A 13,574-nucleotide genomic window follows, 5' to 3' on the forward strand; every position below is an offset into this window, starting at 1 on the left:
CTGCATACAGATTATTTTTGTTTTTGCAACCTCGTGTTAAGAATCTTGTTGCAATTGTTTAAAAGTTTGAATGACCGTAATAAACGGACCTTTGTCTTATTGAAACATTTATTTTGGACCTTTAAGATTTGTATTTGAGTACCCCTGGTCTACACCATCATGAGGAGAAGTTCTCTGTCATACACCAGGCAGTGAGGGACCTGGCGGAGCAGCAACATGGACTCCAAGCCTCTGTCAACACCCAAATCAGCGACATGGCGGAGGCGGTGCATCGTGTGCTGGCACGCCTGGACGTCGTGCCACTGCTCCGGCATTACCTGATGCTGTGGCTCATCCTCAACAGCTGGCAGCCCCTCCTACTACAGCGGCGCCGCTTCCTGGATCTCATGCTGTCCTGTTGCCTCGCTTGGCCCCTCCAGATAAGTTTTCCGGAGATTCCAATGACTGTAGATCCTTTCTGACTCAGTGCGATCTACACTTTAAGTTAATGCCCTACATATATAGCTCTGATTATGCTCAGATTGCATTTATCATTTCTCATCTGTCCGGCCGTTCGGCTGCATGGGCTACGGCGGAGTGGGAGAACAATTCTGCAACTTGCAACTCTGTCTCTCAGTTCATCCACTCGTTTTTAAGAGTGTTTGCACATCACACACCAGCTGTAGAGAGCGCACAGAATTTGACATACATTCAGCAAAATCAACGCCGAGTGGCGGATTATGCAATTGAGTTCCGCACTATGGCTATTGATTGCGATTGGAATGATTCAGTGTTAAGGGACATATTTCGGAACGGACTATCAGAGAAAATTAAGGATCATTGCTTATGGATCCTCCCACAGACTTATAAAGTATGGTAACGGCTGCTATTAAGATTGACAATCGCATCTGTGAGAGAGATAGAGAAAGAAAGAAGACTGCCGTTTCGTCCAGCGGAACCAGAGGGTTCTCAACAGCTGTTCATCCTGTCCGGAGGACATCATTCGGCTCGTCACCTGCTTCAGAGGCCACAGCGCCCCCCATTGACTCGGAGGAGCCGATGCAGCTCGGCAGGGCCAGAATCTCACCGGAGGAACGACGTCGCCGCCTAGTGGAGGCAAGATGTTTCTACTGCGGTCAACAGGGGCATCAACAAGCCATGTGTCCAGTAAAAGAACAGGCTCGCCGGTGAAAGGGAAGACACTGGTGAGCCAATCTGACTTTTTTGACTTCCCTCCACGCACATTAACTCAAGTTATGCTATGTGAAGGTAATCAGGTTATTGAACAGGGGGCACTTGTAGATTCTGGAGCCGATGAGAGTTTTTTGGATAAAGAGCTAGCTCTTAGGCTTAACCTGACGTTGACGCCATTACCTTCGCCGTTAAAAGCGAACGCGTTAGATGGGCGCCTTCTATTCACAGTGACTCATTGCACCACACCTGTAAAAATGACAATCATGTTGAGAACATAGTTTTTCATGTGTTTAAATCAGCTCAACACCCGATCATTTTAGGTTACCCTTGGTTACTTTTGCACAATCCTGTCATTGATTGGCGGTCAGGGAAAGTACAAGAGTGGGGAATGTTGTGTAAACAGAAGTGTGTACACGATCAGAGTAAGTTGATACTGAGGAAATCTCCACTTCTAAAGCAGACTGTCACAACGAACCTCTTTCTGACTATTTTTCTGATTACCCTGATTTATCAAAGGTCCCCACATGTTATCATGATCTAAAGGAAGTCTTTAGTAAAGCTAGGGCGAGTGCACTACCACCCCATCGGCCTTATGATTGTGCTATAGACTTGTTGCCAGGATCCACGATTCCCAAGGGCCGTCTGTACTCCCTGTCAGCTCCAGAAAAGGGGTCCATGAAGGATTACATCGACACCTCACTCAAGGCAGGACTCGTCCGACCGTCTTCCTCTCCTGCCGGAGCGGGCTTCTTCTTTGTGAAGAAAAAGATGGTTCTCTCCGTCCCTGCATCGATTACAGTCCACTGAATGACATCACGGTAAAAAACAGATACCCCCTCCCTCTCATTGACTCTGCTTTTGACCTATTGCAGGATGCTAAAGTGTTCACAAAACTGGATTTACGCAACGCTTATCATCTGGTAAGAATAAGGGAGGGGGATGAGTGGAAAACTGGATTTAATACCCCAACAGGACATTACGAGTACCTCGTAATGCCTTTCGGGTTAACTAACGCCCCAGCAGTTTTCCAGGCGCTGGTCAATGATGTACTCGGGGAGTTTTTGAACGTGTTTGTCTTTGTGTATTTGGATGAGATTTTAATCTTCTCTCCTGATAAGGAGACTCATGTGCAACATGTCCACCACTTCCACGCTGCTGTTTTCGCCTGTCCTTTGCTGCTGTGCTGATTTTGCTCCAGGAACATCACGGATACTGTGTGCTGGTCTGGGAAAATTGCCCATATCGGGATTCTGCTGTGCCTGTTAACTGTTTTGGACTATGAGAAGATCTCTAGTCATTCTGAGAAGTCTACTGGATTCAGGTCTGTTCTGCCACCCGCAGTGGGCATCCCCTGCAACGGTTCGGATGTGTTGCTCAAACAATTACCGGTTGCCTTGTCACAGACAATCTGCTCGACAAAATATGTTTTTTGTTTTCCTGCGATGATGGTTCTTCAGGACTGCTTCTTAAGCTCAAATCACACTCTCGCAGACTTTTCCGGTGTTTCTAAATTAGATGACAATGTATGTGTGTCGTTTAAGAGGAAAAGATGCCTGGTTTTGTTGTTATTACTGTCAGGAAATGTACAACCTAACCCTGGTCCGCCCAGTAGTAATAGTCAGATCGCTACTCCTGCTGATTTTAAAGCTAGGTCTGGGTTGGGTTTCATCCACTTGAATGTGCGCAGTCTGTTAGGTAAACTAGATTGTGTCCGTATCTGGGCGAGCTCTAGCTAGAACAAGCGAAACTCATCCTGAGCACACACAAACACTCACAGCCGAAGGAAAAACAATAAGGGTGGCTTGATATTGAGTAAGAAAAAGGTTTATAACGCTGTGAGAATGGGTCTGCGGAGAGCATTTATCCGCGATCCCAACGTAGAAGTCCGAAAAACGTTTACCCATTTAAACAGTTGTGGTAGATACTGTACACCTTGTTTGTTTTAAACATCATAAATACACAAACAACAATGAATACTTACAGGTTGTGTAACCGAATCACCCGCTGGTCCAAACAAAGTAGGAACAGCATCGTTCTTCTACGCTGTACATATCCGGCATGCATCGCTGAAAGGTTTTGGGAAGCTTTGTTTCGTGAAAGGCTGGCATATTCTGGGCGTGGCTACTGGGTATCCCTACGTAGCGATAACCAGGAAGTAAATGAGAAATCTCCAACGAGGCGTTTTGGGGAGGTTTTTTCTGTGTTAGAGTTTTACTCGCTACAGGGTGTACTTTCAGGTTTTTTGACTGCAGACCGTTTACATGCATACAAATCTTCATAACACACAAGGGGACGGGTAATAACTGGAAAGCATGACATGGGACCTTTAAGTATAATATATGTTGTTCTTTAGCTTTGCCATTGTTATTTATATATATACAGGGGTGCACATAACTTCTTTAGTGAGTTACTCGAATGAGTACCAGGCGACGTGCAGTTAGGGGAGACATACTCCAATGTAACGGGAACAAAACTAAAGAAAAACTAAATAATAATAAAATGTGTCTGATCTGTGTTGTAAATGTGATTTCTGTATGATTTTTATAGTCAAAATCGGCAAATTCGCCGAGCTCCGCTACAACTACATGGGAGCGATGAGAAGTGAGGCAGGGACGAGCTCTCCCTCCCGTAAGCCCACAGAAACTGGCTGGAGCACGGGCACTAATTTAGCTCGAGCACTTATTTTGTGCCTGCGCTCAAGCCAGTTACTGTGGGGTGAGGTGAGGCACAGATGAGATCTGCCTCACCTCAGATGCGTCACCCCACTGAAACTGGCTGGAGCGCGGGCCCTAAGCGCATGCCTGCACCATCTCCCTGTATGTCACAAATCTAATGTTTGTAGATCCCTTTATTACATTTATCCTCGCCATCCATAGTCTCTAAATAACTTATTTCACGTATATATGATATTTCGGCTCGCCGGTCTCATCGTACAACGGCAATGAAAAAAGCACCAGGAGAGGCAGCCATAACCTCTGCCGCACTGAAGGGGGCGCACGTGAGCCAACAGGTTCTTGTTGCTACTGTTATTCTACGCAGAGACGGTAGACTCAAACAACAAACTAGACTTTTGAAACTAGAGGAAGATAAGGAGGACTTTTACAAAAAATAATTGAGATTGTTGTCCAGAAGGATAGCATGGACTTCATCTTCAAGTCAAGGTAAGACCACAATTGTAATGAACATGGGATCTAAAAGAGAACAATCCAATATTTCAATTTTGGGAATCCTTTTGTTGAAGGGTCCATGGGCGTAGGAAGCATCCTCAATGTGGGTGGGATAATTTGACGGGGTGGGTGTGGGCAGGTGGTGGATCTCACCTCCTCTAGGGGGGTCCGGGGGCTTGCTCCCCCTGGAAGAATTTGTTTTAAATGTTGAAGTTAAATGGATCTATCTGGTGCACTTTGAGAGCAAAGTCAGGGACTACATCTATGGATACATCTCTCAACAACACCCATGTGAAACAGTACTGTTTAAAACAGACTTACTTTTTCTTCATGCATATTTTACTAATCACTCCCCTTTTAAACTGTATTTTTGTTTTACTGTCCTATAGTATGAGTTGGAATTATTTCATACCTGTTATTCTCTTTTTTATATTGATCATATAAAAGGTGTGCCTTGGAAATACTTGTTTACATGACATAACTTAGACTAAAGACTTATCTAAACACTCAGAGTCTTTTACCTCCCTGAGCTGACGTTATAAGATTTGTCTGACAGGAGAGAGCTCTCCTCCTCCTTGTTGTAGAAACAACTCCTTATGTACGTTAGCGCTCTCTCGTTCACTCTCTCTCTCGCTCGCTCGCTCACACAAAATGCGCTCGTCGTGCCACACACACAGCCAAGCTATGACACACAAAGACCCAGAATAACTTTGAATGCTGTATCCTATTCTTTTCGATGGCTTTATAGTATGATATGACGGATGAACAGATCGCCACTGGGCTTACAACTAACGACACAGCTACGCAAAAAACGCAGCATGTTTTACAGCTCGTGTGTATGGCTCTGAGAATCTGCCTTGGTACAAAGTAGCAGTGAAAACATGGTACGGAGTTTCATTGATTTGGGCATTCTCACAATAAGCAAATGGAATGGATTTGATAATGAAGCACTGACACAGCGCTCTAGAGCAGGGGTTCCCAAAGTGGGGGAGATGAGATATATATATATATATATATATATACTTTTTATCATTATTATTATTATAATTATAATTATCCAGTGTTTCCCACATCATTTGATTCTATTTGTAGGGGCACCGCACCCCCCCCCCCCCCCCATGCAAATGAGCCATACTCATTAAATATGCGCATATTTCAATACTTTCAGGAACACAATTCTGAACATTGGATAAAGTCAGGTTCGAAATTCTTGTTTCATTTTGTAGTCATATTAGAATCTAAAGTTTTTATTGAAAGGATTTTGGATATCTCTTTTTATCACTCCATAAATCAGAAAATAATGTCAACAGCCCTAAAATATCAATCGCCATGTTTTTAGGTATAACATTTTATATAATTCAGGCTATGAATGATATATAAACAAACCCTTCTGTAAAAGCCTTCATAATATTGATAGGAATATAACTGGAAGGTTTGGTGTATCTACGTGCTACTGAAGTTGAAATTTCGAACTCAGAGTAGGAGAAAAAACTCATTTTGAGAAAACGACCTTTAAAGATTGCAGTGAGGCGCTAGCTAGACCCTCCTGTTCTTTGGATGACAGCTTGCGCCTCGACACACTCCGTGAAGGTATTTCATGTTCGGGGTAATTTGTTTTTTGTAAAACCTTGCTTCGTGCAAGTGACAATTGTTGTCGTCTTCTCTGTGAACGCTTTTTATCGCTGTTCTTTTGCCATTTTGAGATTTAAATTTCCAGCGAAAGCTAACCAGGAAAGTGTTTTAGTACACCACGTGATGCATCTGAACGAATCACGTCGTCAGAAATTGACACCAGCCAATGAGATTTCGTTTTTTGGTTTAAAGACTTTCACGATTGGTTGCTGATACAAAGGAAATGACCATATTTGGATCTGATGAGATTGTGCAGGAGAGACGGAGCTTTCAAATGATAGGCCTAACTCTGATGACATGGTGCAAACAGCGGTCGTGGGACTTTATGTTACGTTAGAATGCTAACTTTTGGTGAATTTAGGAGAAATCTACAGACGCAAATAGACAAACTATAGTAAAATAAACACCTAAATGTGTATTTTGTACATTTTCCTTCCAAAAGCCTGAAAGAAAAGATGTTATGGAAACAAAATAGCACAACATATCAAAATTGACCAGTGCATGAAAAATGATGTTTTTGCCTGCCTGTCTCGCCCTAATGAGTAAGACACACCGGAGTTGAGGATCATTGGGGTTTGTATGCTGTTGATGTCCCCCCCCCCCCACGTGGCGGGGGGGTCAAAAAGAGATTTTGGTGGTCGCGGGCTGAAAAGTTTGGGAACCCCTGCTCTAGAGACCGGCGAGTGGATAGACCGATGCACGGACATTCATTTCAGAAGTGGGGGGGGCCAAAAAGTGCGTGTGTATGTGACATACTTGCCAACGCTCCCGATTTTCGCTTCTGATTTTGACAGTCTCTGCGGCCGCAGAGCTGCTGCTTTTGGGTTCATCTGGCTGCGCTGGTTCTATGGTTGAAGGACCAAGCTCCGGAGTTGCGGATGTCAGGGATGTGACATTCAAGTTGTTGAATTTCAGTTTAGTTTGACAGTATTTTGTTTTCTTATGCGCCGGTTCTTCTGACATGTTTGCAAGTTTATCTATCTAGGTTAACGGCTGACACACACAGAACAAAGTAACAAATAACGTAAACAACTTAACAAATAAACACATCTAAGCTTTTTTATTGGTTGTAATTTACATGGATTCATTTGAATGGTGTGACAATGTCCTATTTGATTGGATTACAATGTATATATATTCTTCCTGTTATGTCTGCCTACTTTATTTTACCTAATGCAAAGTGACCTGCTCCATCGAAATCAGTCGCATTGACCCGAAGACACATTTTGAGTTGTATACACTGTTGGAAAGAGGATATTCCTAGCTTTCTTGATATCAGGATTGTTGTTGTACTCCAAATATTAAGCAAAATATGTCACATTATATAATGACTGTTACCGAGTCATCATTTTGAGAAAAAGGCCTTCAAAGTTTCCTCTTCCCTGGAATCCATCGATCTGATTGATTATTAGCAAATTATCAAAATAGTACGGAGGGAAGATATATTCGTTTGGATTACTAGTCTGGGGGAAGCCTGCGTGTGTGTGTGTGTGTGTGTGTGTGTGTGTGTGTGTGTGTGTGTGTGTGTGTGTGTGTGTGTGTGTGTGTGTGTGTGTGTGTGTGTGTGTGTGTGTGTGTGTGTGTGTGTGTGTGTGTGTGTGTGTGTGTGTGTGTGTGTGTGTGTGTGTGTGTGTGTTTGTGTATTTTTGCGTTTGTGTGTACAACTTGTGTGTACAACTCAGCTAACCTGGTCCCGACCAGGTTAGCTGCTTAGCATATATTACCATGGAGATCTAGCCTGCTAAAAAGAGAACCAGCTTCGGATGACCAGAAAGCCGGAGTTTTCCCTGAATTTAGCCGGCTAAGCGAAAATCCTGCTTCGCAGTATACCCCCCTGGAGTAAATCCACAAGCTACCCTGCAGTATACAAAGTACTTCAAACTAGCTGCACCTTCACCAGCTTTGAGAACACTTTCATGATCAATCATTATAAAACATATCATATATATTATTCTGAAATGGACCAATCTGCACAACGACTACTTTTACTGTCGCTACTTTCACTATATTTGAATGATAATACTTTTCTACTTTTACTTGAGGAACATTATGAATTCCTACACAAGATCTGAGTACTTCTTCCAACTCTGTCTGATTTCAAACTCTTCCATTAACACCCTGAGTAAGTTTGCACCTGTGTGTTTGGTTTTGCTCCACCTTGTTGTAAATAAAACAGCCAGTTGACGTATGTTGTTCATATCAACGTTAACAACAACCTGTGCACACGGTGAACAACTCTGTCGTCCGGTGATCTAAGCCTCTGCCTCCTGTAAAGGCTTCACAGGTCCGTCGGTCATGGCCTGTGCGGCTCGGCTCAGTTCAATCAGTCCAATAAAGTCCGGAGATTTTTTGTAGGGAGCAAAACGCCAAAGTGGCTGCCTAATGTATTTAGTTTTTTTGGACATGTCTAGCAGTTGAGACATGAATGAATGTAGAAAAAGTGTATACATAACAAGAAATAAAAAGTATAGACATAAATGTGAACAGGAATGTATTATACATTATTAGGAATTGACAAAAACATGAATAGAAAAATATTTATGTTTTAAAATCTAATATCATGTTTTTTTAAATAGCCTCTTGGAGTATAAAAAATGAGATGGGTAGCGTCTCAAGACATGGGGGATGAAAAGTTATCAAAATTGCAATTTTTCACCGCACGCTGTAGTCGTTATGTGCGCCCATTTTCACGTTAGCTTGATGCTAGGAGATCCCTCACCATGGAACACGATGATGTCATAACTCCAACTGACATACTCTGAATACCGCCAAACATCACATGATGGTTAACACTGCGGCCCTGAACAGCTCTACGTCAAATCGGAGGTTTCATCACTGCACAGCATACTTTTTGGATCACCTGCATTCATACTAAAAAAACTTCAATATGTCCAAAACTCAGCTTCCAGCTTGCTCACCTCCAGCCGATGCTCCGACTGTGGTGTTAGTGTGCTGTGTGTGTGTGTTAGCCAATAGGAGTGAAGCCTTACGGGCACGGTTCAGTGACGTCATAGGGAGACGACATGTTATGGTAACAGAGCATGTGAGCTAGGTGTGTTCTAGCATGTGGGCTACCAATAAAGAGACACGTAATTGTGACAGTTGAACTCACGGGTATTATTGAATAACACGACACCGACCACATCACCCCTATCCTCCATGACCTCCACTGGCTCCCCATCAAACACCGCATTGACTTTAAAATATTACTTTTCACTTTCAAAGCCCTCAACAACCTCGCCCCCCCTACCTCTGTGACCTCATCCAACGACACACCCCCACCCGTCGCCTCAGGTCTGCTGAAGCTAACCTACTGCAGCCCATCAGGACAAAGCTCCGGACCTGGGGTGACAGGGCCTTCGCAGCCCCACCCCCCTCACTCTGGAACCCCCTCCCCAGCCACGTCAGATCCGCCAACAATCCCTCAAAACTCACCTTTTCACTCTTGCCTTCAACTCCTAATCAACTAACCCCTTGCCCTTATTCCTCCTAGCTTAGCACTTTCTACTGTTGTTGTTATTTTTGTTTTACTTGCTTGTAAGCGCTTTGAGCACCAGGAAAAGCGCTCTATAAATGTAATGTATTATATCATGTTGTGTTACCATGGAAACACATCCCTTGCCATAAAAGACGATATTGTCGCAATTCAAAGGAAAATCGTCCAAAAGGCACCAGACTTCAGATGATGGTTAATGGTCTGGACCTCAACATGTCTATGTTTCTCAAAATCCGTTGCCATAACAACACATCCCTGGCCGTTACACACAATATTGCTATAATAACTCCTAGGAAAATGGTCATAAACTTGTAAAACTTCACATGTGTGCTAACAGTCCAGCCCTTAAGACATATACGTTTAATTTTTGAGATTTCGTCAAATGCTATTGCCATAGCAACACAATGCTCGCCATGAAACACGGTTTTCTCATAACTGCAGTGAACATGCTCCAAACGGCCCAAAACTTCACATGTTTGATAACGATGCAGCCATCAAGACATCTAAGCCTATTATGGGGTAATATCAAATACCGTTGCCATGGCGACAGATCACTCGCCATCAAACATGATGTTTATGTTACTGCTGTAACTCCTTTAGACATTATCCGATCGGCCTGAAACTTCCCACGTTTGCTAACGGCCGAGTCCGGAAAACATCTGCGCAACGTCGACATGCGGACCACAGCGGACCTGCGTGGATCGTCAAAGACCCGCTCATCGCTGTTCGCTGCTTTAATTAAAATGATTATTAGGTTTTTTGCATTATTATTTTATTTAGTTTTATATATATTTTATAGGTATAAGCCTATTTGTCTTCCAAGCTAGCGGAGAACGTTCTCACAACTTTGGCTAACGTTACCTACAGGTTCTAATAATGTTTTAAAGAAACGTTTTAATCTGATGTTCAAAGAACCTTTTTAGGATGTTTATTTTTTCAAATAATGCTCCTATAAGGTTTAAGGTTAACTAAGACATAACGTTTTAACTGCAACATTCAGAGGATGTTTTGAGGATGTTATTAAGGCCTGAGATGACAGAAATCTTTTTTATAAAATGTTCCTTTAATGTTATATGTTAACAAAGGTGGAACGTTTTGCCTGCAACATTTTAAGGATGTTTTTTGGACGTTGTTGGGGTAACACATTAAAGATGTTCTTTATAAAACGTTCCCTCAATGTTACATGATAACAAAAGAAGAACATTCTCCAAGCAACATTCTGAAAATGTTTTCAGGATGTTATTGAGGCCTGAGATGACAAAGTGTTTTATAAAATGTTCCTTAAATGTGATATGTTAACAAACGTGGAACGTTTTGCCTGCAACATTTTGAGGATGTTTTTTGGACGTTGTTGAGTAACACATTACAGATGTTCTTTTATAAAACGTTCCCTCAATGTTACATGATAACAAAAGAAAAACATTTTCAAAGCAACATTCGGTTATTCTTTTTTTTTTAAATAAATGTTTACATGGACTGCCCCCCCCCCCTTAGGGGAATTCATCCACAAAAGACACACTGGATGCTGCACTAGGTCAGAAACCAGAGGAGACTGTGAGGTCCACCGCAGATGGACAACTTTTGGACAAAATGTCCTCTCTATTAAAGGCAGCTCATTGTGGAACAGCCTCCCAACTGAGATACGGGATTGTCCCACTCTCAATAGTTTTAAAGGACAATTCGTTGTTCTAGGAATGTTTTCAGCGGAACGTTTTATTTTGGTTCCCAGAATGTTCTTCTGAAAGGTAGGATAACGTTCTCTAAAAACATTCTTAAAATGTTTGGTGATAACTTTCTTAAGATGTATGAGCGCATTGAGACAATGAATAGGACGTATAAAAAAGAATGTATGCATGCCACTATTCACTCACATGCACTTATAACCACACTAAGGTCTCTCTCTAAAAAAAAAGAAAATACTTCTAATAAATCAGAACGATGCAGCACGTTATCCTACTCTAAAATAATAACATTCTGGCAACATAAAAAAATCTAACTTGCAGCTGAAAACGTTTTAAGAATAGTAGGGCATAATGTTCTAACAATGTTATCAAAAACATCTGAAGAAAGTTATCAACAAACATTTTAAGAAATTTTTTAGAGAACGTTATCCTACCTTTCAGAAGGACATTCTGGGAACCAAAATAAAACTTCCCGCTGAAAACATTCCTAGAACAGTTTCCAAGAAGGATCATTATTTATTTAATTTAATTTGTATTATCATTCCTTTTACCTCTTGTGTTCCTTAAGCTGTGAAACTGTGTAATGGCACATATCAAATTAAAACAGAGAACAAATTCCCCGTTTTAATTTGATGTGTGAGGAGGAGGAGGAGGAGGAGGAGGAGGAGGAGGAGGAGGAGGAGGAGGAGGAGGAGGAGGAGGAGGAGGAGGAGGAGGAGGAGGAGGAGGAGGGAGACTGCAGTGGTTTGGGCTACTGCAGTTCTCTCTTCTGGCCCTTAGATGGCCCCGTGCACCGCACTGTAGCTTCACTGATCCAACAACAGATGCAGAAACTGCACTGTACAGAGAGAGAGAGAGAGAGAGTGTGTGTGTGTGTGTGTGTGTGTGTGTGTGTGTGTGTGTGTGTGTGTGTGTGTGTGTGGTGTGTGTGTGTGTGTGTGTGTGTGTGTGTGTGTGTGTGTGTGTGTGTGTGTGTGTGTGTGTGTGTGTGTGTGTGTGTGTGTGTGTGTGTGTGTGTGTGTGTGTGTGTGTGTGTGTGTGTGTGTGAGTGTGTGTATGGTCCCGAAAACCTGAAGCATGCAGTAGTGCAACCTCGTATTAAAAAAACCCAGCCTGGATCCCACAGTTCTGGCTAATTTTAGGCCCATTTCCAAAATGCCTTTTATGTCAAAGATCCTGGAGAAGATTGTCTACAGTCAAATTATGTTTTTTCTGGAAGAGAACAACATACTGGAGGTTTTCCAATCCGGTTTTAAAACTATGCACAGCACTGAAACAGCGCTTTTAAGAGTCTTTAATGACATCCTTTATCTACTGACTCTGGGGACTGCGTTGTGCTCCTACTTATTGACTTAACTGCTGCTTTCGATACAGTCGACCATGACATCCTGATCTCCCGCTTGGAAAAGTGGGTGGGCATTGAGGGAAAAGCCCTGGAATGGTTCAGGTCATATTTGAAGGACAGAACTTTCTCTGTCAGCCTTGGTGACTCCGAGTCATCCTCTGCTCCACTCCTGTATGGGGTCCCACAGGGCTCAGTATTAGGCCCCCTGCTATTCTCCCTCTATTTGCTCCCTCTTGGGTCCATTTTTAGAAAGCACGGCATCGCATTCCACTGCTATGCTGACGATAGCCAGATTTATGTCCCTCTAACAAAGAAGGAGGGTTACTTAATTAGCCCACTGCTAAAGTGCCTAGATGACATAAAGGCCTGGATGGCGTGCAATTTCCTTAAACTCAATGAAGGAAAAACAGAAGTAATGGTTTTTGGTAGCACCACTGACACCACTTCTGTAGACCTGGGTCCCTTGCATCAGTACACCAAGCCCACCGTTACGAACCTTGGTATTAAAATGGACCGTGAACTCAAACTTGAGAGTCAGATTAAGTCGGTGGTAAAAACGAGCTTTTATCACCTGAGGCAGCTAGCGAAAGTAAAACCTTTTCTCTCCAGACAGCAGTTTGAGACAGTAATCCATGCCTTTGTCACCACCCGGCTGGACTACTGTAACTCTCTCTACATGGGGGTCAGTGGGTCCTCGCTCGCACGACTGCAGCGGGTGCAAAATGCTGCAGCAAGGCTCTTAACTGGCACACGGAAGTTTGACCACATTTCCCCTGTTTTAGCTTCTCTCCACTGGCTGCCAATTTATTTTAGGATCCATTTTAAAATTCTTTTATTTACTTTTAAATCCCTAAATGGCATGACCCCACCATACCTTGCTGAGCTGCTACAGCGCTACACGCCGAACCGCCCTCTCAGGTCAGCGGACCAACTGCTCTTGAATGTGCCTAAAACCAGGTCAAAGCTCAGAGGGGGCGTTGCTTCTCTGTAGCGGCTCCCAAACTGTGGAACGCTCTGCCCCTGGAGATCAGACAGGCCTCCACACTGCCTGCTTTTAAATCACTTCTTAAAACCCACCT

General features: G+C 43.0%; 1 protein-coding gene across 1 annotated transcript in view; it reads left to right on the forward strand.

Moving 5' to 3' along the window:
• The first annotated feature begins 254 nt into the window (after positions 1-254).
• Positions 255-13,574, forward strand: part of LOC117451061 (voltage-gated potassium channel KCNC1-like) — a 99,792-nt gene continuing 86,472 nt past the window's right edge. The window contains exons 1-5 of the mRNA XM_071204147.1: positions 255-396; positions 3,721-3,774; positions 9,198-9,319; positions 11,795-11,990; positions 12,525-12,688. Of these exons, the coding sequence (XP_071060248.1) occupies positions 255-396; positions 3,721-3,774; positions 9,198-9,319; positions 11,795-11,990; positions 12,525-12,688 (678 nt within the window). The remainder of the gene's footprint in view (positions 397-3,720; positions 3,775-9,197; positions 9,320-11,794; positions 11,991-12,524; positions 12,689-13,574) is intronic.

The sequence above is a fragment of the Pseudochaenichthys georgianus genome, chromosome 8 (assembly GCF_902827115.2).
Source record: "Pseudochaenichthys georgianus chromosome 8, fPseGeo1.2, whole genome shotgun sequence".
Classification (NCBI taxonomy): domain Eukaryota; kingdom Metazoa; phylum Chordata; class Actinopteri; order Perciformes; family Channichthyidae; genus Pseudochaenichthys; species Pseudochaenichthys georgianus.